Source organism: Ochotona princeps, chromosome 16 (genome assembly GCF_030435755.1).
Source record: "Ochotona princeps isolate mOchPri1 chromosome 16, mOchPri1.hap1, whole genome shotgun sequence".
Taxonomy (NCBI): domain Eukaryota; kingdom Metazoa; phylum Chordata; class Mammalia; order Lagomorpha; family Ochotonidae; genus Ochotona; species Ochotona princeps.
Window position 1 is genome coordinate 13717426 of NC_080847.1, and position 21468 is coordinate 13738893.

The 21468-nt window shown below is 50.8% G+C and overlaps 1 protein-coding gene across 1 annotated transcript in view; it reads right to left on the bottom strand.

Annotated features, from left to right (window-relative positions):
• Positions 1-1113: 1113 nt before the first annotated feature.
• Positions 1114-21468, bottom strand: part of CDH3 (cadherin 3) — a 97776-nt gene continuing 77421 nt past the window's right edge. The window contains exons 4-17 of the mRNA XM_058675043.1: positions 19592-19674; positions 17889-18014; positions 17595-17750; positions 17354-17498; positions 15343-15518; positions 14628-14756; positions 13521-13706; positions 10711-10952; positions 9635-9780; positions 8678-8902; positions 5267-5473; positions 4621-4751; positions 4217-4363; positions 1114-1854 (exon numbers count right to left, since the gene is read on the bottom strand). Coding sequence (XP_058531026.1) covers positions 1645-1854; positions 4217-4363; positions 4621-4751; positions 5267-5473; positions 8678-8902; positions 9635-9780; positions 10711-10952; positions 13521-13706; positions 14628-14756; positions 15343-15518; positions 17354-17498; positions 17595-17750; positions 17889-18014; positions 19592-19674 — 2309 coding nt within the window. The 3' untranslated portion in view covers positions 1114-1644. The remainder of the gene's footprint in view (positions 1855-4216; positions 4364-4620; positions 4752-5266; positions 5474-8677; positions 8903-9634; positions 9781-10710; positions 10953-13520; positions 13707-14627; positions 14757-15342; positions 15519-17353; positions 17499-17594; positions 17751-17888; positions 18015-19591; positions 19675-21468) is intronic.

The window sequence follows — 21468 nt, forward strand, 5'->3', positions numbered from 1 at the left end:
TCACACAGAGATGGGGTGGCCTTGGCAAAGGTGCTAGGGACCTAGGTGGGTCAGGGTCCCCCCACCCCACACACACCATCAACTTTATTCTGGTTTCTTTGTGTGGGATCTGGGCCTCCTGGACACCCCAAGCATGGGGAGGAACTGGTATGGGCACCGGAATCCCCTGTGGGCCTAGCTGGCCTGCGGGGTCCTGGGACAGAGAGGCTGCCATGGTTTTGAGCACCACAGCCAGAGTTACTTTTGTGTAAAATTAACATCTATCTGCCCCAGTTGTTCCTTCAGCTTCTGTAACCCAGCTTCTGTAACCCAACTTCTACAAGGCACAGCAGGAACCACTCTGTCCCTGATTCTTCCTTGGAATTTCCTTGGAACTGGCACCCCAAGGGGGTTCTCCCACATGCTGCTCTGCTTGATTTGCATGATGACCAGGAGTCATTTTACAAAACACACTGAGGAGCCCGTGCTCTGGCACTGTTGCCATCTGCAACACCGCCAGCATGACATATGGGCATGGCTCTAGTCCCAGCTGCTACACTTCCTGCCAATGCGCCTGGGAAGGCAGCGGAGGTTGGCCCAAGGGCCCAGGGCCATGCACCCATGTGGGAGACCTGGAAGAAGCTCCTGGCTGTCTCTCCCCTCTAACTCTGCCTTTCCAATAAATACTTGAGACCCCTCATGAAAGGAGGAAGCTCTCTGTGAAGCTGTGCCCCTTCCCCCAGAGGGGATCATGAAGGTCAGGGCCACTTGGCCCAGATGTGCTCACCCCACCAAGTGTGCACACCACACGCCGGGCATTTGCTCACTGACCACCACAGGCTCTCTGCTTTCTGTGTAGCGAAAGGCAGGCAAGAGGAGGCTAAGTGGCCTGGGCTGTGGTTGGTCTCAGTCCCAGGGGAGTGGTCACTGGGTCCCACACAGAGTCTGCCTGGGCACAAAGCTAACCCTGCACTCCCTCCCTCCATCCCCGGGATAAAACCAGCTGAACAGAGTTCAGCCCCTTCTCACAGTGCTGCAAAGGAGCTATACCCTGGGAGGGTGGGAATGGTAGGGCATGTGAGTTCAATGTCAACAAAATCGCTGTTTTTAGAGAAAGTTCACTCCCCCTGGGGCTTCTGGGAAAAGTTCCTTTAATTAAAAAAAAAGTCCCTAGTTACATGTACACGATTGTCATTACCCTTCCGCTACAACACACAGCAGGGGAAATAAAAAATAAAGGACGACCTAGACACACAATATAAAAACTCAGCGATCCATCCATGTGGTCAGTTCCAGGCCTGGAGGCTGGAGAAGGGAAGGAGTGGTGGGAGGCTGGGGCCCTCTGGAGGTGCTCTGGGATGGCAGAAGACCCGCCTGTAACTCTGAAGACAGACTTGGGCAGAAGCGGCCTCTGTAATGCGAGGGGTCCATTCCAAGGGCCTGATGTGAATGAATCTGTGGTAGCTGATAGACTTTAGGAGGTGGGGCCCCTGAGCCAATCCCCAAACTTAGGTTGCCACCAGCTCCTGTTCTGGAAGGCTGAGATCTCAACCCTCTATGGCAGCCTCAGGGCTTCTCTGGAGCAAGCTGCCCATCAGATCCCCATGGGTTGGTGGCTGGGGCCTATGTTTAGTTCCCGGCCAGCCGGGCAGGATGGCTGGAGGCCTAGTCGTCCTCACCGCCGCCGTACATATCAGCCAGCTTCTTGAAGCGGCTGCCCCACTCGCTGAGGTAGTCGTAGTCCTGGTCCTGGTCTGAGGCTGAGGAGGTGAGGGAGCTCAGGGAGGCGGCGTCTGAACCACTGCCCTCGTAGTCAAACACGAGCAAGGAGTCATAGGGTGGGGCAGTGGGGTCCGTGTTGGCCGCCTTCAGGTTCTGCAGTGACAAAGAGAGGGGAGGGGTCACTGCCCAGGGTCTTCCCATCCCCACAAGGGCAAACATCCCCCTCCCTGTGATTTTGAGAGCAGGCGAACCTGATGTGAAGTCTGGCACACAAGGCGCTCAGCACTGGAGCTCTAAGGTCCGTGGAAAATGGCAGGGCCTGGGCCTCACACCGGCTCTGAGACCCTGGGCAAGTCTTCTGACCACTCTATGTGTCTGTGAAGTGGTGACCCTTCACTTAGCTCTAGAGCAGTCAACGCATGTAAGACAGATACTATTGCCAATGTATTGAGGGAGATCACATTTGCAAACCATCTTCCTCTAGCTGGAGGGGGAAGCTCCAGGTACCACATCTGCAGCATGGCATCTGCCCTTGGCCTTGCATAGCCTTCTCTAAAATGCACTCAAGCTGAAGTGCATTTTAGAGAAATGGCCACTGTAGGCAGGGACAGTATGCTGCGTGGGTTCCATGTTGACAGGAAACTAAGGATGGAGGACTCGGGTTGGGGCTGAAGGCATCCTGACCCAGCCCTGTGCCCATGACTGCTGCCAGCACTTACGGACCCCGTTTGGATTCAGAAGCACTTCTTTTTCAGAGTTTCTGCTCATTGACTGCTAAGCAGGTACCAGGCTGTGTGGGCCTATGATAGAGACCTGCAGATCTTGCTGACTGGTTCCATGACCCAGATGTACACTGGGTTTTCTATGAAGATAGAAAGAGATCTTTTGAGCATTGGGTCACTCCCTAAATGGCTGCAATGGTCAGTGCTGGGCTGGTCTGAAGCCAGGAGTCAGGAGCTTCTTCCAGGTATCCCATGTGGGCACAGGGGTCCAAGGACTTGAGTTATCCTCTGATGTCTTCCCAGGTATACATTAGCAAGGTACTGGATCAGAAGTGGAACAGCCAGGACTCAAATCAGCGTCCATTTGGGATGCTAGCATTTCAGGAGGGTGGCCAAAATGTGTTACGATGCTACCCGATGCAGTCAAAAAAAAAAAAAAAAAAACAAAAAACAGACAGACAGACTAGGGGATCTGCATGGTGGGTTCAGCAGGTTAAGTCACGGCCTGTGAGGCTGGCATCCCATATGATCATTGGTTTAAGCTTTTTTTTTTTTTTAAAGATTTATTCATTTTATTACAGCCAGATATACAGAGGAGGAGAGACAGAGAGGAAGATCTTCTGTCCGATGATTCACTCCCCAAGTGAGCTGCAACGGGCCAATGCGCCGATCCGAAGCCGGGAACCTGGAACCTCTTCCGGGTCTCCCACGCGGGTGCAGTGTCCCAATGCATTGGGCCGTCCTCAACTGCTTTCCCAGGCCACAAGCAGGGAGCTGGATGGGAAGTGGAGCTGCCTGGATTAGAACCGGCGCCCATATGGGATCCCGGGGCTTTCAAGGCGAGGACTTTAGCCACTAGGCCACGACGCCGGGCCCTCATTGGTTCAAGTTTTAGCTGTGCTGCTTCCAACCCAGCTCCCTGTGAATGTGCTTGAGAGAAACAAAACAAAATAAAAAAACCAGAAAATGGCCCAAATATTTGGGCCTCTGCCACCCGCATAAGAGGACCAGAGGGAGTTCCAGTCTCCCAGCTTTGACCTGTCCTATACTGGGCCATTGCAGCCATTTGGGAAGTGAACCAATAGAAGGTATCTCATTAACTCTGCTTTTCACATACATGTATTAAAAAAAATAGCAGAGTCTAAAAAAAAAAAAAGAAAAGAAAAGAAAAGAAATTGGATGCATGGGTTCCTCAAACTGATACTTTTAAAAATTCTTCAAGTAACTCACATGCATTGAAGTTAAGATATCAGCTGTGGGCAGCATGACCTAACAAGGGCTCTGTTAGTGCAATGAGTCGAGTCACTAGGGTCATCTTTTAAAACAGTGACACTTGGGGCAGTAGAATCTTCACCACAAGGGGCCAGTCAGAGGAAGGGTTGGCCATTCGAGGTCCCCAGGTGGCTCTGGTGTGCAGGCAGAGCCAGGAGCCAGTGGGACGGCATTTGTTCCTGGAGGTCAACTACAGCAGTTTCGAACTTCCCTGTGTTGGTGGGGTCACCTGGAATCTTCCAAGTTCAGACCGTGGCTCTCCAGCTCTAGTGTGTTCCCCTAACCACTGCCACCTCAGCATCAATACATATTCTTCCTGCTCCATTCTTAGGCATGTTGCAGAATGTAGTCCAGAGGTCATACAGTTGCGTCAGAGGTCACACAGGTTGGGGGGTGAGCAGAGCCATGGAGCCAGGATTTGAACCCAGGGCCAAGATGCCTTGCTTTCTGTTTGCTCCCCTTGAACCAATGGCACCGGGCTTAATTGAAGGGCTGGCCTGGGCAGGCCCAGTGGGGCTCACCTCCACAATGAAGTTGCCGATCTCATCTGGGTTGGCTGGCCGAGGGCGGTACATGGGGGTGGGCATGAAGGTGGGGGCCACGTCATTGCGCAAGACCACTTCGGGCCTGGCCTCCAGGCCCCGGTGCAGCTGGGTGATGTCGTAGTCCTGAACAATAGGGAACATGAGCAGGGGAATGAGGGCAGATCCCATGCCAGCCCTTGTCACGGCAGGGCCTCTGGGTGTTCTGGGTCACAAGCTGGCCTTGGAAGCTGGGAGCTTCCACCTTGTCCAAGGGACTCTGTGGTGATGGACTGGACCCCCTCCTGGGAGAGGACAGCTGGGTATGAATCCTGCACAGGTGCACATGGGGTCCCGGTGCTAACATGGTGGTACACTGACCCAGCTGTTCCGCCGTGTCTTACCTGGTCCTCTTCGCCGCCACCCTCTTCACCGTAGTAGAAGACGTTGTCACGGGTGTCATCCTCTGGGAGCAGGAGGGGCTCCTTGACCTTCCGCTTCTTTCTCACCAGCAGCAGCAGCACCAAGAGGAGGACTGGAAGAGCAGGCAGGTGTGGGAGCTTGCACTACTGCACTCTCCACTCTGCTCAGCTGCCTGGTTTAACCCCGTACCCCCAGGAAAAAGCCCCCTCCTGGCACAGCTGCTGTGGTGGGACGGCTGTTTTGCAGCCCCAGGGCCTCCTGGGAGCAGCTCAAGGCCCACGTGGGGTCTCTGTGTATCAGAGCCTATGGGAGGCCCTGTGCATTTGGCTTCCTAACAGATGTCTGGTTTGGCGGACACTATGGGTATGGAGATCACACAGGACCACTATCCAAGATACTGGGACCCACAGCAGGGCCACGCCTACTTGCCCAGCCCTGGGTTTTGAAGGCCTGGCATGTTCTGGAAGCTCTGGAAATAGCCACTGACTGATTGGTGCTCTTGGGATAAAGAGTTTAGGGAATGGGTGGGCAATGTTGGTGACCCCCATCCACTGGCCCCAAAACTTGGGAGGTGAATGTGGGCTCTGAACTCTGTAGTCCTCAGAGGGGCAGGGACCAAGCACTCACGCAGCAGAGCTAGTGCAGCCCCCAGGATGGGGAGGACGAATCCCCCCTTCCAGGGATCAGGGCAGGTATTCACGTGGCCGTGGCAGTTGCACACAGTGGCCCTGATCACCGTCAGCTGCTCCTTGTCGCCATGGTCGGACAAAGAAAGGAACACGTCGTACATGTCTTGCTTCAGGAATTTCTTCAGGGATAGGGCCACTGTGTCTCCTGGAGGGAACAGAGGTATTTCCGTAACTTGGTGGCAATAGACAACATGTGAAGAAGCTTCTGAGAACACAGCCCCTGCTCCTGGGTGACCCAGAGAAGCACGAGCAGGTTGTCTAAGCTTTTGCAGACAACATGTGCTGTGAAAAAGCTAGACATGGACTTCACGTGTCTTCTTTGCACCCAAAATCAGCTTCTTGTTTTTTTTTTTTTTTTTAGATTTATTTTTATTACAAAGTCAGATATACACAGAGGAGGAGAGACAGAGAGGAAGATCTTCCGTCTGATGATTCACTCCCCAAGTGAGCCGCAACGGGTCTCCCACGTGGGTGCAGGGTCCCAAAGCCTTGGGCTGTCCTCGACTGCTTTCCCAGGCCACAAGCAGGGAGCTGGATGGGAAGTGGAGCTGCCTGGATTAGAACCGGCGCCCATATGGAATCCTGGGGCATTCAAGGCGAGGACTTTAGCCGCTAGGCCACGCCGCCGGGCCCCCCAAAATCAGCTTCTAATTTTGTTTCCTCATGAACACTTTGAAGCTGTGAAGTACAGTTGGTCAAATGTGAAACATTGCTATTAGACCAAAGCAAAATTCACCATCATAGAAAGGATTATAAAAATAGGGGGGGAAAGTAAACTCACTATGTTTTAATAACACATTATCCTAAGAGAGCAATTTTAAACAGTCACATTAACTGATTAATCTCCTATTTGAATATTCCTCTCCCTTTTAATACTGTATCATTTTGCTCTCACAGTAGTACATAATTATATATCAACTGTATGATCAAAATTCCTACGGATGAAACAACCTGTCTCTATTTTCCTTTCTTGCAAAGTCTGTATTTCAGAAGTGGATAGTGATAGAGCAAGCCAGTGCTCCTATGTGCTACTTCACTTTCTGACTGGCCATGATAGCCTGGGATAGGCTGAAGCCAGGAGCTAGGCACTCAACTCAGGTCTCCCACCAGACTCAACAACTTGCACCTGCTTGCCTCCCAGGGAGTTGCAGTCATGAGCCAGAGGCAGGCATCAGTCCCAATGCCTTCACTGCTGGGCCACTTGCCTTCTGCCACATGCTTGCGTTTTCCAGTGCTCATTCAACGATCAATACATGTGACCTGTACTTGTAAGCAATGATAAGCAGCAGCTGTCACAGCGTTAGTGACTGTGTTCAAGGTCAGGGATGCCACAGGTGTTGGGCAAACTGGCTAAAAATCCCAGAGTGCAGCAAGCTAACCACTAACAGACGGAGCCTGGCACAGTCTGCACGACATGGACTTACATGATGACCTCAGAGTGGGGAGTGGTCTGTGTGTGTGGGAGGAAAGGCCATAGAGCTGGGCCTCTGGGAAGAAAGCCCTTTAGTTTTCTTTGCTTTCTCAAGAAGGGAGTTGTGAATTTGGTGGGGGTGGACTTTTTTCCTAATGCAGGATTCCTCCAATACCTCAGGTCCCTATAACTAAATCCAGGGGTATTCTCTATACTCTCACCTCACAACCCCTCTACTCCACCCCAGCACTAGGCTTGCTAGTTTATGCAGGCACTGACCCAAGATAGTTGTCTATTGGGTTTCTCGTGCTACAAAAGTTGGGGGGGGTTAGAGGTGGGAGGGGGAAGAGCTCTGGGCTATAGTGAGTAGAAGCCAAGGCACATCCTCCAACCCTCCACCCATGTTGTGCCCCAGGGTGGATTTCTGTTTCTGCTGGGGATACACACCTACCTGTGACACTTACTACCCTCTCTCCTCACTGCAAGAAGCAGGTACTGTTGTTGTTAATTTTTTTTCACAAAGGCACAAACTGAGACCTCAGGTCAAATAGCCTGAGATCATAGAAGTGAAGTATGGGTTAAGAAGGACAAGGGCTAGTAGAAAATGGCATTAAAACTAAGCAGCAGGGCCTGGCATGGCAGCCTAGTGACTAAAGTCCTTGCCTTGAATGTGCTGGGATCCCATATGAGCGCCAGTTCTAATCCCGGCAGCCCCGCTTCCATCCAGCTCCCTGCTTGTGGCCTGGGAAAGCAGTAAAGGATGGCTCAAAGCCTTGGGACTCTGCACCCGCGTGGGTGACCAGAAGAAGCTCCCAGCTTCAGATCAGATCAGCTCTGGCTGTTACAGCCACTTGGAGAATGGACCAGTGGACAACAGAAGATCTTTGTCTCTCTTTCTCTCTGTAGATCTGACTTTACAATAAAAATAAATCCTAAAAACCCCAACAAACAACAAAAACAAAAACAAAAAAAACCAAGCAACAGATGTCAGCACTACTGTGGGGTGCTCTGGGCCCTGGCTTCTGCCTGACATATGGGGAGTGAACCAGCAGGTGGAAAGTCTCACTCTCTTTGTCATTCTGTCTTTCAAATAACAAATCTTCATTCATATATATATATATATGTGTATATGTGTTTAATAGTAATTTTGAAGATTTATTTATTTATCTTCAAAGTCAGTGACTGAGAGAAACAGAGAAATCTTCCATCCACTGGTTCACTCCCCCAGATGGCCACAACAGCCAGCAGTGGGGTCAGGCCAAATCCAGGAGCCCCATTCAAGTCTCCCATGTGGATGACAGGGTTCCAGGCACTTGGACCACCTTCCGTTGATTTTCCTTAGGTTATAATCAGGGAGCTGGATCAGAAGCAGAGCAACTGGGACATGAACCTGCGCCCATATGGGGATGCTGGTGTCACAGGTGGAGCCTTTCCTTACTCTGCTGCGAGCCCAACCCCAAATCGGTACATTAAAAATAATAGTAATAATAACAGTAAGATTCTGGTGACATGATTTTCTAGCCATACCTCTGGCAAAATGTTTAGGCTACTCTAAGTTGTTTCCCTCTGTCACTGAGGGTGCGTCTTCCCCTGTGAGCTGCTGGGAGCAGGCAGTGATGGAATCTGTATGAGGCACCCAGGACGCGGAGTCTGGCACACGGGACACAGGCTTGGTGGCTGTCAGGCTGATGGCCTGACTAGTGTTATGTGATACTGGGTAGGACACACCATTCATCTCTGGGTCTTGGCATGTCCACCTGAGGATAGGTGGTCCATACCAGAGTCTTCTGCTGACCCCCCGAGGCTGATGCTGGCCTAGTGAAGAGCCTCTGGATGACACTATTCAGGTGGCTATTATGCATGAGGTCTTGGTGAGGACAGACCCACAGCCAGCCAGCCAGCACAGCAGGCACCCACCTGTGCCCACCACTCAGTTACCTTTCTCATGGACTTCTGCCGTCCAGTAGATGTCTGAGTCATGGGTGAGCCGGGCCTGGAAAGGGGACGAGTTGGGAGACAAGTCCTTGTCCGTGATGTTCAGTACTTGGGGCACTGGGCTTTGATTGCAGATGGTGATCTTACGGGGCTCAGGGATGGGGCCATGGTCATTGACGTCGCTGAGTGTTAGCAGGAGGGTCCCCGTGCCGGTGGTGGGAGGACTCCCTGTTAGATCACACACACGATTACTTTTCAGCATTTGTTCTCTTTGGTGGATGAATCAATTTCAGGTTCCCCTGGGACCTGATTACCCCAGCTGTAATGTGCGGGAGTTCTATGCCTTGGCTTCACTATAGATCAAGGCAGTGGTGCCATACCATCATTCTAATTCATGCCCATAGCAGGCATTACTAGCTGATCACAGCACTGCTAAGCCACTTCTTCCAGACAACCACTCCAATCTATTGCAAAGTGGAACCTTCTGAACACGTCATAACCAGTATAGGTTGGCTGATCTGTTCAGGGAAGCTTCTCTCTCTGGCTCTGCTGTAACCTCTCCCCCACATCCAGACCTGGGACTCTATGTGTCAGGTGGAGACGACTATAGGGGAGCTCCCCCATCCATGAGGGTGTGACATCACCTGCCACAGTGCTTTCCAGGCAGCTCCTACCAATCAATCACAAGGGTCAGTGATGGGCTCAGGGCTCAGTGAACCTAGAGCCTAGGCTGAAGTGAGTTACTTCAAGTCGTCTCCTAACTCAGGTTTTCAGGAAATTGAACTCCTGGTCAGGTACCCTACCTAGGACCAGTTCTTGGAGCCCTGTGCAGCTGTCCTGAGTGGCTTGTTGATGCCCTCTCTGATTCCACATGCCCCCTGCTACACAGGGAACAGCCTGTGCCAGTGACCTGAGAACCAAAAACACCCCGTGCAGGAAGGGCTGGAAGAAAGCTCTCACCATTGTCCGTGGCCAAGATCATGACTTCATAGACATTGTTCCTCACGAACCGCTCGTCCTCACGGTCTAAGATGCCGGCGGCTGTGACCTGCCCACTGTCCGGGTCCACTGTTAACCACCCTGCTGGGTCACTCAGGATGTGGTAGCTGGATAGCAGGAGCCAAGAGGAACCACAGTCAGAACCACAGTCACAGTTCTGTTGTCATTATTCAAAGCCTCCTTATGGGCCAGTACCATCACATAGTGGGCTAAGCTTCTAACTATGGTGCCAGAATCCCACATCAGCAATGATTTGATTCTTGGCTGCCCCACTTCCCATCCAACTCCCCAATAATGTGCCTGGGAATGCAGCAGAGGATGGCCCAAAGCCTTGGGCACCGCTACCCATGTGGGAGGCCTGGAAGAAGCTCCTGGTTCTTGGCTTGGACCATTTGGGGAGTGAATCAGTAGATGGAAGATTGCTATTTCTGCCTCTCTCTGCAACTCTGCCCTTCAATTTTTTTTTTAAAATTACAAAGGCAGATATACAGAGAGGAGAAGAGACAAAGAGGAAGATCTTCTGTTTGATGATTTACTCCCCAAGTGAGCGCTATGGCCGGTACTGCGCCGATCCGAAGCCAGGAGCCTCTTCCAGGTCTCCCACACGGGTGCAGGGTCTCAAAGATTTGGGCCATCCTCGACTGCTTTCCTGGGTCACAGGCAGGGAGCTGGATGGGAAGTGGGGCCGCCGGGATTAGAACCAGCGCCCATATGGGATTCCACCACGTTCAAGACAAGGACTTTAGGCGCTATGCTATCGCGCCAGGCCCTCTGCCTTTCAATAAAAAAAAAAACAAATCCTCATGCCATCTGGCAAAAAAATGACTCGGGCAGCAGATGGGGAGCCCAGCAGGTGCTGGAGGAGAAAGAAACCCTTGCTCTCCAGGCTCCTACTGAGTCTCTGGTTCCAGGAAGGGGAGGAAGGAGAGGGCCCATGCAGGGGTGATGTTCAAAACCCGAATTAGTCTTGGCAGTACTTGCAACTACCCAGCCCACCGCAGCTGCACACTGGGTTGGCAAAGCCCAGGCCCCAGTACCTGATCTTCTGGTTCTTTGTGTCAGGGTCTCGTGCAGTGTAGACACACACTGTCTCCCCAATAGAGATGCCCTCCTGGACATCAACTATTTTGGAAGGTGGGACAAACACGGGGGCCTCGTTCACATCCTCTACGTGGACCACCACAGTGGCCGTGGCAGTTGGAAGCTTCACCACAAAGGGCACCTCGTTGGTCACTTCCACGTACAAGGTATGCTGAGTTTTGGCCTCGAAATCCAAGCCCTAGGAGGCGAGAGGAAGGAAATGGGCTGAAGCACCAGTGTGTGAGGAGGCCCCAAGGGTGTGTGGAGGAGAAGGGCCTGCCATGAGGAGTTCAAGGGCCCCCACAGCAACAATCCTACCCCAGAGCCTCCCTGGTCCCTGGTGTGGACAACCACAGGGCCTCTCTGACCACCCCAGGGGCAGATGGCTTAGTAAGGCCTCAAAGATTGCTTCCCAGTCGGGTGCTGACTCCCCTTAGGAGAGTTCTGGAAACACAGAACTTGGGATGGCCCTGACTTTACAGGCTGATGTTAAGGGTATCATGTCCTGCAATGTTATGTAGATACAGAAGGCACTTCACAGCCCATGTGGCTTTTCAGGATCCCCTTGGTTACTTATATACCCGCGGGTGTGAGAAACATGTTTACTATTAGTTTAGAACATGTTTTATACATAAACCAAAGTTACGGGTATGGTTTTAATATGCATTGAATTTTCTAGGAATGTAGCTTCTGAGGGGGACTCATATTTTCTTTGTTCAGGACTTTCTCGAGAGCTTTTTGTTGTTCTTAAAGACATCAATACACTTGTGCCATGAGTTGCCAGGGCAACATGTGGTATCCTCTGCATCTGGATGCTTCCACAAACAGATGTGAGTAACTGATCCCATTGTTAGCATTTTTGGGGTACCCCTACCCTGAAGTTAACAGATAGAAATATAAAATATTTGTAACTTTCCTGTAAAATTTCTCCTTTTATCCATAGTTGGATATTTTGTTTTTCCAGAAGTTGTGAGTTAAGTTATAGAATAAATAAATTTCATTGCACAACATAAACAGAGCATTGGCTACAAAACAGGAGATAGAGAATCTGCAACAGGCTGTAAATTATTAAATAAAATGCTGCTTTTTGTGGCTGGTGCTGTGGCACATTGAGTTAGACAGCCGCCTATAGCACCAAAATCCCATTTAAATCCTGGATGCTCCATTTTCATTCCGCTCCATGATCATATGCCTGGGAAAGCAGCAGAGGATGGCCCAACTGCTTGGGACCCTGTACACACATGTGGGAGACGTGGAAGAAGCTCCTGGCTCTAGGCTCAGTTCCGGCTCAGACTGGCTCAGACCTGGTTGATATGTCAATGTGGGAATGAATCAGTGGATGAAAGATCTTTCTGTCTCTCCTTCTCTCTGTAAATCTGCCTTTCCAATAAAAAATAAATCCTTTTTTTTTCTTTTAAAGGTGGCACTCAAACTCATGATCTGTCCTCTATGGGATGTCAATGTTGCAAGTGACAGCTTAACCTAGCAACAATGTTTGCCCTGAGATCTTTTTTTTCACTTGCATATTTTAAAAAATTTTGAGTTTTATGGTACAATTCCATAAGGTTTGGAATTTTCCCACCCCTCCCCCACCCAATTTTTTTAAAGACCTATCTTCTTAGAGCACTGCTTTATTCAATGATTTTATAAAACTGGTTTGTTTTTTTTAAGATTTATTTATCTTTATTGGAAAGACAGATTTACAGAGAGAAGGATCCTCCAACCACTGGCTCACTACTCAAGTGGCCTCAACAGTTGGAGCTGAGCTGATCCAAAGCCAGGAGCCAGGAGCATCTTTCAGGTCTTCCATGCAGGTGCGAGGTGGAAGGGCCCTGGGCCATCCTTTGTTCCTTTCCCAGGCTATAAGAAGGGAGCTGGGGGCCCGGCGGCGTGGCCTAGCAGCTAAAGTCCTCGCCTTGAAAGCCCCGGGATCCCATGTGGGTGCCGGTTCTAATCCCGGCAGCTCCACTTCCCATCCAGCTCCCTGCTTGTGGCCTGGGAAGGCAGTCGAGGACGGCCCAAGGCTTTGGGACATTGCACCCGTGTGGGAGACCTGGAAGAGGTTCCTGGTTTCCGGCTTTGGATCGGCGCGCATTGGCCCGTTGCAGCTCACTTGGGGAGTGAATCATCAGACGGAAGATCTTCCTCTCTGTCTCTCCTCCTCTGTGTATATCTGGCTGTAATAAAATGAATAAATCTTTCAAAAAAAAAAAAAAAAAAGAAGGGAGCTGGATGGGAATGTGGAGCAGCTGGGACATGAACCAGCAGTCATATGGTATCCTGGCACATGCAAGGCAGAGAATTAGCCAAAAGAGCCATCGTGCCAAGCCTATATCCAAAGACTTTTTGGCCGAAACCATGTCTTATACCCCAATAGGAATGAAAATTCACCAAAGTTGAAAGAAAAGCTCATGATAGGTCCAACACTTCCAAAACGTAGAAAACTTTACTATGTGGACACTTACACAGGCATTTGGGAGTAAATGTATAATCGGAACAGATTCTAATAAAACTGATACGCCCCTGGCAAGGCCCCCTTGGGTCTGGGAGGATGGGGGCACCACCGAACTCCTCAGTTACAAGAGCAAGTCTAAGCTGTTTCAGGGACTGGGTGCACAGCAAAACTGAACAGGAACAAAAGGATTCCTCAAGGCCACCTGGTGCAGCCTTAGATGAATGCACCAGGCTGAGTGGCTGTAGGCAGATGGTGCCCCTCAACCAGGAGACTGAAAAGCTGGATGCTTCCACGGTGGCTGGGTGGACTCACCTTCCTGGTTGTCAAGATGCCCTGGTTGCTCTCAGGGTGGGTGGTGATGGTGAAATGGCCCCCATCGTCACCTCCCACAATGTGGTAGGCAGCGCGCCAGGCCGTCGAGTTGGGTACATCCAGATCAGTCACTGTGAGCCTCTGTACCTTGTGACCCACGGCGTTCTCTGGCACCCGGGCCTCGTACTGTCAGTGTGGAAAGCACAGCACAGTGAGAGTGGCTGGCAGCCCGAGAGATTGCCCCAATCCCTGCCAGCCTTGAAACCTCTGCTTGACTCTGAGGTGGCCCCGTGCCCTCTGCCATTTCCTGGACCAGTAATCTCTGTAGTAGGTGCCACAGTGTTCTAGGTATCAGCAACACAGCTGTGAAGATGCTAACCTGGGGTCTGCTCTCCCATCCCCAGAAAACTCACTTGTCTGGGTTCCCAAGCTCCAGGCCAGTGCAGCCACTCAAGGAGTCCAGAAGGGCAGGTACAGAGACGGGTGGTGGGGCTGACCAGAAACTTTTGGGGAGGTTTTGTGACAGCTAGCAGAGACTGAGAAACCACCTTTGCTCAGAATCAGTTTTTATCCTTTTCCTTTTTTTTTTCCCCCTCACAGGTAGAGAGCAAAGGCGGGGGGTCACATGGAAGCCAAGAGCCCAAGAACTCAATCCAGGCATCCCACACGTGTGACAGGGACCCAACTACTTGAGCCATCACCTTTTAGGGTTTGTACTGGCAGGATGCTGGAATCTGGGACTGAGTGGGACCTGACCTGGGCTCCGACGTGGGATGCTGGCCTCTGAACCACTAGGTCAGACATCCACCCTGAGAACAAACTTTTCCTTGGGATTCGATAATACTCAGCAACCCAAGCTATTTAAAGACAGAAGGGAGGGATCACTTAGGTAGGCACAGGGCCTGGGCAAGGGAGGAGCTTTCAGATTCATAAAGATTTTCATCTCCAGCCCTTATTTCCCAGGCATCACCTTAACAGCTTGGCCTGAGAGGACTTCATTTAAAACCCAGGACAGCACAGTGGGGCATGATGAGCACCGCTGATTCACAGACACAGGACACAGAGAGGTGAGATGGGCTGCCCAAGGGCAGGGGGCTAAGGCATTACCTTCTGGGGGTCGAACACAGGGGCATTGTCATTGGCATCGAGAATCTCCACTATGGCCACTGCTGTGGTGGTGGAGCCGTCCCCGTCCATGTCCGTGGCCTGGATGGTCAGTGTGTACTCGGGGACTTTCTAGGGGAGAAAGAGCACAGGCGACAGATGCACAGTGACTTCAGGCTTGATGAGGCACAGCCTTGGAGATGCTTCCCTGACCCCGACTCACCCCCTCACCCTCTGCAGAAGAAAGTGGAATAGAAGTTGGGGGACAGGGGTGACCTGCAGGGTCAATTAGTGCTTCTGAGGTAGCCTGGGCCTGGCCCCTCCCTGCTCAGTTGCTTTGGCGTGGGAGCTGTGAGCAATCTATTAGCAAACATATTCATTAGGAAACAGGAGGAGACTCCAGTATCTATGCAGTCAATTCTGCTTTGTGGCACTCAAGGGACAAATCTAGGCGATATGCACATGAAGTGAGCCATGCTAAGAGGAAATGAGAAAACCTCCACAAAATATCAAAAGTCTGCATTTTTTCAGCTGCTTGCTTGGCCTAGCAGGAGAGCTAATGAGATTCCTGGCAGCAGGCCACCAGCCTTCTGGAGCGGTAGGCTGTGGGCCTGGGAATGTTGTAGCCACTGTTCCCAGTCGCTGGAGGGCCCCAAGGCTCCACCTTGGCCTTCAGGAACAGGGACTGGAGTTACCCTCTCCCAGCCTGGGCCCTCACCTCTCGGTCCAGGCCGCTGGAGATGACACTGATGGTGCCTGTGCTGCGGTGGACAGTGAACATGAGGTCATGGGGTTCCTTGGGCTCTTGGCTGTGGATGGAATATGCAACCACCCCATTGTAGGTGTTGACGGCATCGTCCTCGTCGGTGGCCGTCACCTGCATTACAGAAGTACCTGGGGAAGAGAAGGACAAGTGGGCACCTTTCTCCCCCAGCTTCAGCCTCAGCCTGACATACCTGTGGGGACTCCTTGGCCCTGACCAGCATGTGATGGGGACTATGGCTAGGATGGGGACTACGGCAAGCACATGTTCACAGCCTCCCCCTTCTTAAAAACAAAGTGTCCTTTTAGGCCCCCTGTAGAGTACTCTGGCCCTAAGAACCAATTCTGGTGGACAGACAGGCACATAACTGCAGGGAAAGTGGGATCACAAGTAGGGGCTGTTCCCTCCCTCCCACTGCTTTCCTCCTTGCAGAGGCAACCCCGCCGACACAGGACAGCAGGGCCACAAGACAGAAAGCATCCAGTTCGCCCCCACTGTGAAGTCCCATCCCAGCTTGTTCACAGCCAGAATGGCGACCTCCACACATCCTGAATCACAAGGAAGAGCAGGGAAAAGGCTTCATCTCATTTGAGCGGTCTTCATTTTGGGGACTTCTGTTAGGGGCAGTGGACCAGCTCACATCCCTCTGTAATTCTCCACAACTCCAGCAGGGAAGAGAAGAACCCTCCCTCTTTCTCCAGCACTTGCCTTTGAGGTCATTAATATGATCCCGCTTCCCTGGACTTCTGTGGGCCCCTGTATGTTTGCTCTCCCATAGCCAAGTGCGCTTTCTCTCTCTAGTTCTCTACTTCTCTCTCTATTTCTCTCTCTCTCTCTCACACACACACACATACACACACACACACAAGCCTCCGCAGCTTTTCTCATAGCTGTCATTCATAGAAGGTGATGACAGATGCTTTGAGGTACATGAGACCATGCACATGGTATCTTTGATCTTCACAATTCTTTCTATGCATTTGAAAGACAAAGGGATATAAAAATAGAGACAGAGATCTTGTATCTATTGGTTCACTCTCCAAATGTTCCCAGCAGCTGAGGCCAGGCCAAAACCCAGAGCCTGTAACTCCACTTAGGTCACCCATGTTGGTGGCAGGGACCCAAAACCTTAGCCATCTCCTGCTGCCTTCTAGGGTGCACACACAGCAGGGAACTAGATCACAAGCAGAGTAGAGACTTGAACCCAGGCACTCTGATAGGAGATGGACCAAATGCCGGTCCACATAATTCTTCCACGCTGAAATTAAACCCATTTTTAGATGCGAGGGCTGAAGCTCAGATGTCAAAAGTCTATCTAGAGTCACAGCCAGTAGAGACAAAATCAACATTCCAATTCAGGTCTTTGTAGCATTAAAGACAGTGGTTCACGGGCATGGATGACCACCTGAAGCTTCTGGAAACTTTTCAAATACAGAGGTTCCAGAGTTCTGTCCCTAAATCACTCTTATTCAGGAATATTGGCATGAAGTGGAGGAAGCTAGCTTTTTAAAGCATCCCAGATAATATGCTGCACAGATGAGGAGGCCAACTGAAGTGGGAATTTAAGCCTGGGCTGCTGCTGTGTTGTGACACAGTATATTTAGTGTCTGTCTGCAACACATGCAAATTATATGGGCGCCAGTTTGAGTCTTGGCTGCTCTATTTCTCATCCAGCTCTCTGCTGGTGCACTTGGGAAAGCAGCCGGGGATGGATCAACTGTTTGGAACCTTGCACCCACATGGGAGACCCGAAGGAAGCTCTGGACTCCTGGTTGGTCTAGCTCCAGCCATTGTGGCCATTTGAGGAGTGAATCAGTGTATATATAATATTCTTTGGTCTCTCCTCTGTGACTTCGCCTTTCAAAAAAAAAAAAAGTCTGGGCTGACTGCCAGATGATTCCAGAAGTTGACTGAAAGTAGGTCTGGGCCCAAAAAACTCATAAGCAGGTCCTCCCAGCCCTCTTACCAGGCAAAACCCCTTCCAAGACACTCCCTCGGAAGACGTCCAGGGTGAACTTGGGCTTGTGGTCATTCTGGTCGGTCACAATGATGGAGATGTTCATGGGCTCCTCCACTGAGGCTCCATTCTCTGACACAGCATGGCCGAAGAGCTGCGGGTATGGGAGGTGTATGGTGAGCCAGTGGCCACCCTCCCTCCCTGCTGGGCCGGAGTGGATGCTTAATGATAAAAGCCGAAGGCCACTTGCCTCGTACTTGGCAACCTTCTCGCGGTCTAGGGGCTTGTTCAGCAGCAGCCAACCCGTCTCCTTCTCTATGGTGAAGACGCCTTCAGGGGGGCTGTCTGCCCCAGGTCCTGTAATGCTGTAGAAAATCCGGGTACCTCTGTCCTTATTAGACTTGAGCTAAAAGCAAAAGGAGATGGCAGCTGAGGAGGTGACAACCACATCTCCAAGAAGGCAGAGAGTTAGAGGGAAGAAGCCTTTGGCGACAAGATACCACAACCCGGCCTCCAGCGACACTCAGAGGAGATGCAGTGGTACCTGATTCAGCCTCTGGGGGTAGGGACCCTTGCCATTCTCAGAGACAGAGATGGGCGGAACCACCCACTCTCTCTTGCGTCTTTGTAAGATGCGCTTGGATGCTGAGAGCTTCGAGGCCTTCCTTTCCTGCAAGGAGAAAAGACAGCCTCCCGTCACTCACAGAGATGAGGGTGAGGACAGAGCCTCTTGGGGCTGCTGCACAACGAAATAATCTCCATGTCCACAAATACAGGGGACCAACAGATGGCCCCCCGCCAGCACACTGTTCCTGTGGAACACTCTGCAGATTTCAGAACGTGGAGGCACAAGTTGGGCCACCCATGTGGGAGACCAGGTTCAGCCTGGGCTCAGAGCACCCCCAACCACTGTCAACATTTGGGGAGTGCACTTGTTTGCCCATCATTCTTCATTCTCAAATTACAGGAAACCAAAGCATGGACTTGAGAACAGTATGTTTTTGCATATGTGTACACAAAACATATAAAGAAAAACATACACACACACTCATATACTCTAGAAGGAAAGATACTGGCCAACATTGTTAAGTGTCTTCTCTTGAAGGGATGGAGAGAACCCTAGGGAGACAAAGATAATGGGAAATGTTTTGTTGCATAACTTCAAAAAATTAATTTATATGAAAGGTAGAGTTAGAGAAGGGGAGACAGAAAACTATCTTCCATTTGCTGGTTCACTCCCCAAATAACCATAATGGCAGGGACTGTGCTGGTTGAAACCAGGATCCAGGAGCTCCATTCTGGTCTCCCATGTGGATTGCAGGGGCTCAAGTATCCAGGTCACCTTCTACTGCCTTTCCAGGTGCATCAGCAGGGAGATGATGGGAAGTGAAACAACCAGGACTCAAACAGATGCTTGTATGGGATGCCAGTGTCGCAGGTGGCAAGTTAACCTACCCTGCCTAAACACCAGTCCCTCAGTCCCTTATCGCATAATTTTGTATCATTTTGATTTCTGAACCATGTGACTAAATTTGCTATTCAAAAATTAAGTGGAGGGTCCGGCGGCGTGGCCTAGTGGCTAAAGTCGTCACCTTGAACGTGCCGGGATCCCATATGGGCACTGGTTCTAATCCCGGAAGCTCCACTTCCCATCCAGCTCCCTGCTTGTGGCCTGGGAAGCAGCTGAGGACGGCTCAATGCTTCGGGACCCTGCACCCGCATGGGAGACTCAAAGGAGGTTCCTGGTTCCCGGCTTCGGATCGGCACAGAACCGGCCGCTGCACTCACTTGGGGAGTGAATCATCGGACAGAAGATCTTCCTCTCTGTCTCTCCTCCTCTTTGTATATCCGGCCTTTGTAATAAAATAAATAAATCTTTAAAAAAAAATTAAGTGGAAAAAAAAGCAGAGAATTGTGAGCAAGGGTCTTAGGCTCTTCTTCCAAGAGACTGGTGGGATTGGTGAGAGCCAGTGTGCAAGATGTAGGAGAAGGAGAGCACAGACAGGGAGAGATGGAATCCCAGGGTCAGGATTCCAGATTCTGTCAAGATAGCTCTCTGCCCCCTGGCCTGACTCTCTGGCACCCCTACTGCACTACAGTAGCAACTAGCACTACCTCTTCCTCCAAAAGGCTAAGGTAGCTCCATGGCCAGGGCTCCATGCAACAAACCACTACTGTCCAGTGGTTGCCAGACATGCCTGGGAGAGAAAGGTATCTTTTGTCTCACAGATGGATGTGATGTTTTACCTGAATTGTGCCTCCATTCTGCCCAGTGAAGTTGTTTCCAGTGCTGAGTGGGGCCAACTCCTGCCCAGGGCAGCCTGCAACACCTACTATGGGGGAAAGAGAAAGGCAGTATTAGGAAGGAGGGGTTTCTGGAAGCTACCACAGGGGAAGCAAGACCTGACATCAGTGTCCTGCTTGGATTGGGCATTGTGACCAAGGGGGTGGCCACAAGCGACACAGGGCTGACTCAAGATCCCAGCTGGAAGCAGGTGGTTTTCTGAAGGCCGTACTGGCACACGTGTCCACCAGATTCCCTGGACAAGCTCTGCTTATTTCTGTTCATCAGGCTTCCTCTTGGTCCTGCTCCTTCGCTACCCTTTCCACAATTACCCTGAGTCAGTAACTCCTGCTCAGCAGGCTAGAGACGGGGGGTGGGGGAGCAGTTAGGTTAGGTGTCTAATACTCCCTACCATGTGGGCATCACTTGCTTTTCAGGTTCGAAGACACACACAAGAGTGTATTGACCACCTGTTTTCTTACCGCCCTTCTTTGTGGCCAAAGCCTGAACCTGGGGGACCTGTGAGGGCCAGGCCCTGGGCTCTGAGAGGACCAGGCTCTGGCCCAGAGCTCACGGGGTTGCCAGACTGCAGCACACCAAGGGCCTCGGGAGGACTGTCCCCAGCTACATAGGTGTTAGCTGGGACTCTCCAAGTTGGCCTTGTTCAGAAGGCTGTCCTTCAGCCGCGGATTACTCTTATTTTGATTGAAATCCTTTCTTAAAATATGACAGGAAAACAGCTGAGGCTCATTTTTTAAACTTTATTCGAAGGTGGTCTACAATGGTCAACATGAACATGACACATCTGCGGGGCCAGCATCATGATGTGGGTTCTAGTCCTGGCTGCTCCACTTCTCATCCAGCTACCTGCTAATGTGCCTGGAAGATCAAATGCTTGGGTGCCTGCCAGCTATGTGGAAGACCTGGATGGAGTTCAAGCTCCTGGCCACTGCAGTCATTTGAGGAGTGATCCAACGACAGAAGATCTACTTCTCTTTTTTCCTCTGTATCACTCTACCTTTCAGAGAAATCAATCTTCTAAGAAATGTGCAACACCACTTATCTTTAGGGAATTCAGAAGCAAAAATCACAAAGCGCTAACACTTCATACCCACTAGGAAGGCTGTTAGTTAAAGGAAAGTAACAATGCTTGGCCAGGGTGCGGAGAAGCTGGGACCTGGGATAGACTCAATGTGGCACATACACATGGGCATATTTTCCAGTCTTTTAAAGGGAAAAGATTCTGACTTGCTACAACATGGATGAACCTTTAAATCACTGTGCTAAGTGAAGCAAATCAGTCACAAAAGGGAAAATATTGAGATTGTGCTGATATAAAGAACCTACAGTAGCCAGATTTATGAGGAAAAAAAAAAGGCAACATATGGTAGGTGTGGTGGAGCAGCAAGACACAGCTTGGGATGCGGGCATTGCATACTGGAGTACTGGTTCAAGTCCTGCTTGCTCAGTTTCTAATCCAGGGAGGATCAGAATGTCTCCTGGGAGGCAGTTGGTGATGGCTGAAATACTTGGGCTCCTGCCACCCACATGTGAAATCCTGGCTGATGCAAGCATTTGGGAGTGAACCAGTAGAGGAAAAATTTTTATCTGCCTTTCAAGTTGTTGAAAATAAACAAAAACAAACAGTAGGTATCAGGGGCAGAGAAAGGGAAAGGGGGAGTTACTGTTTGGCGGCACAAAGTTTAGGATTATGAAAGAATGCGGAAGATGGGCAATAATATGGGTTGTATAGCTCTGAATATATTTCATCCTGATTATTTAAATGGTAAAATGGTAAATTTGATGTGTGCATTTTACCAATAAAGTCTAATGTGGGATT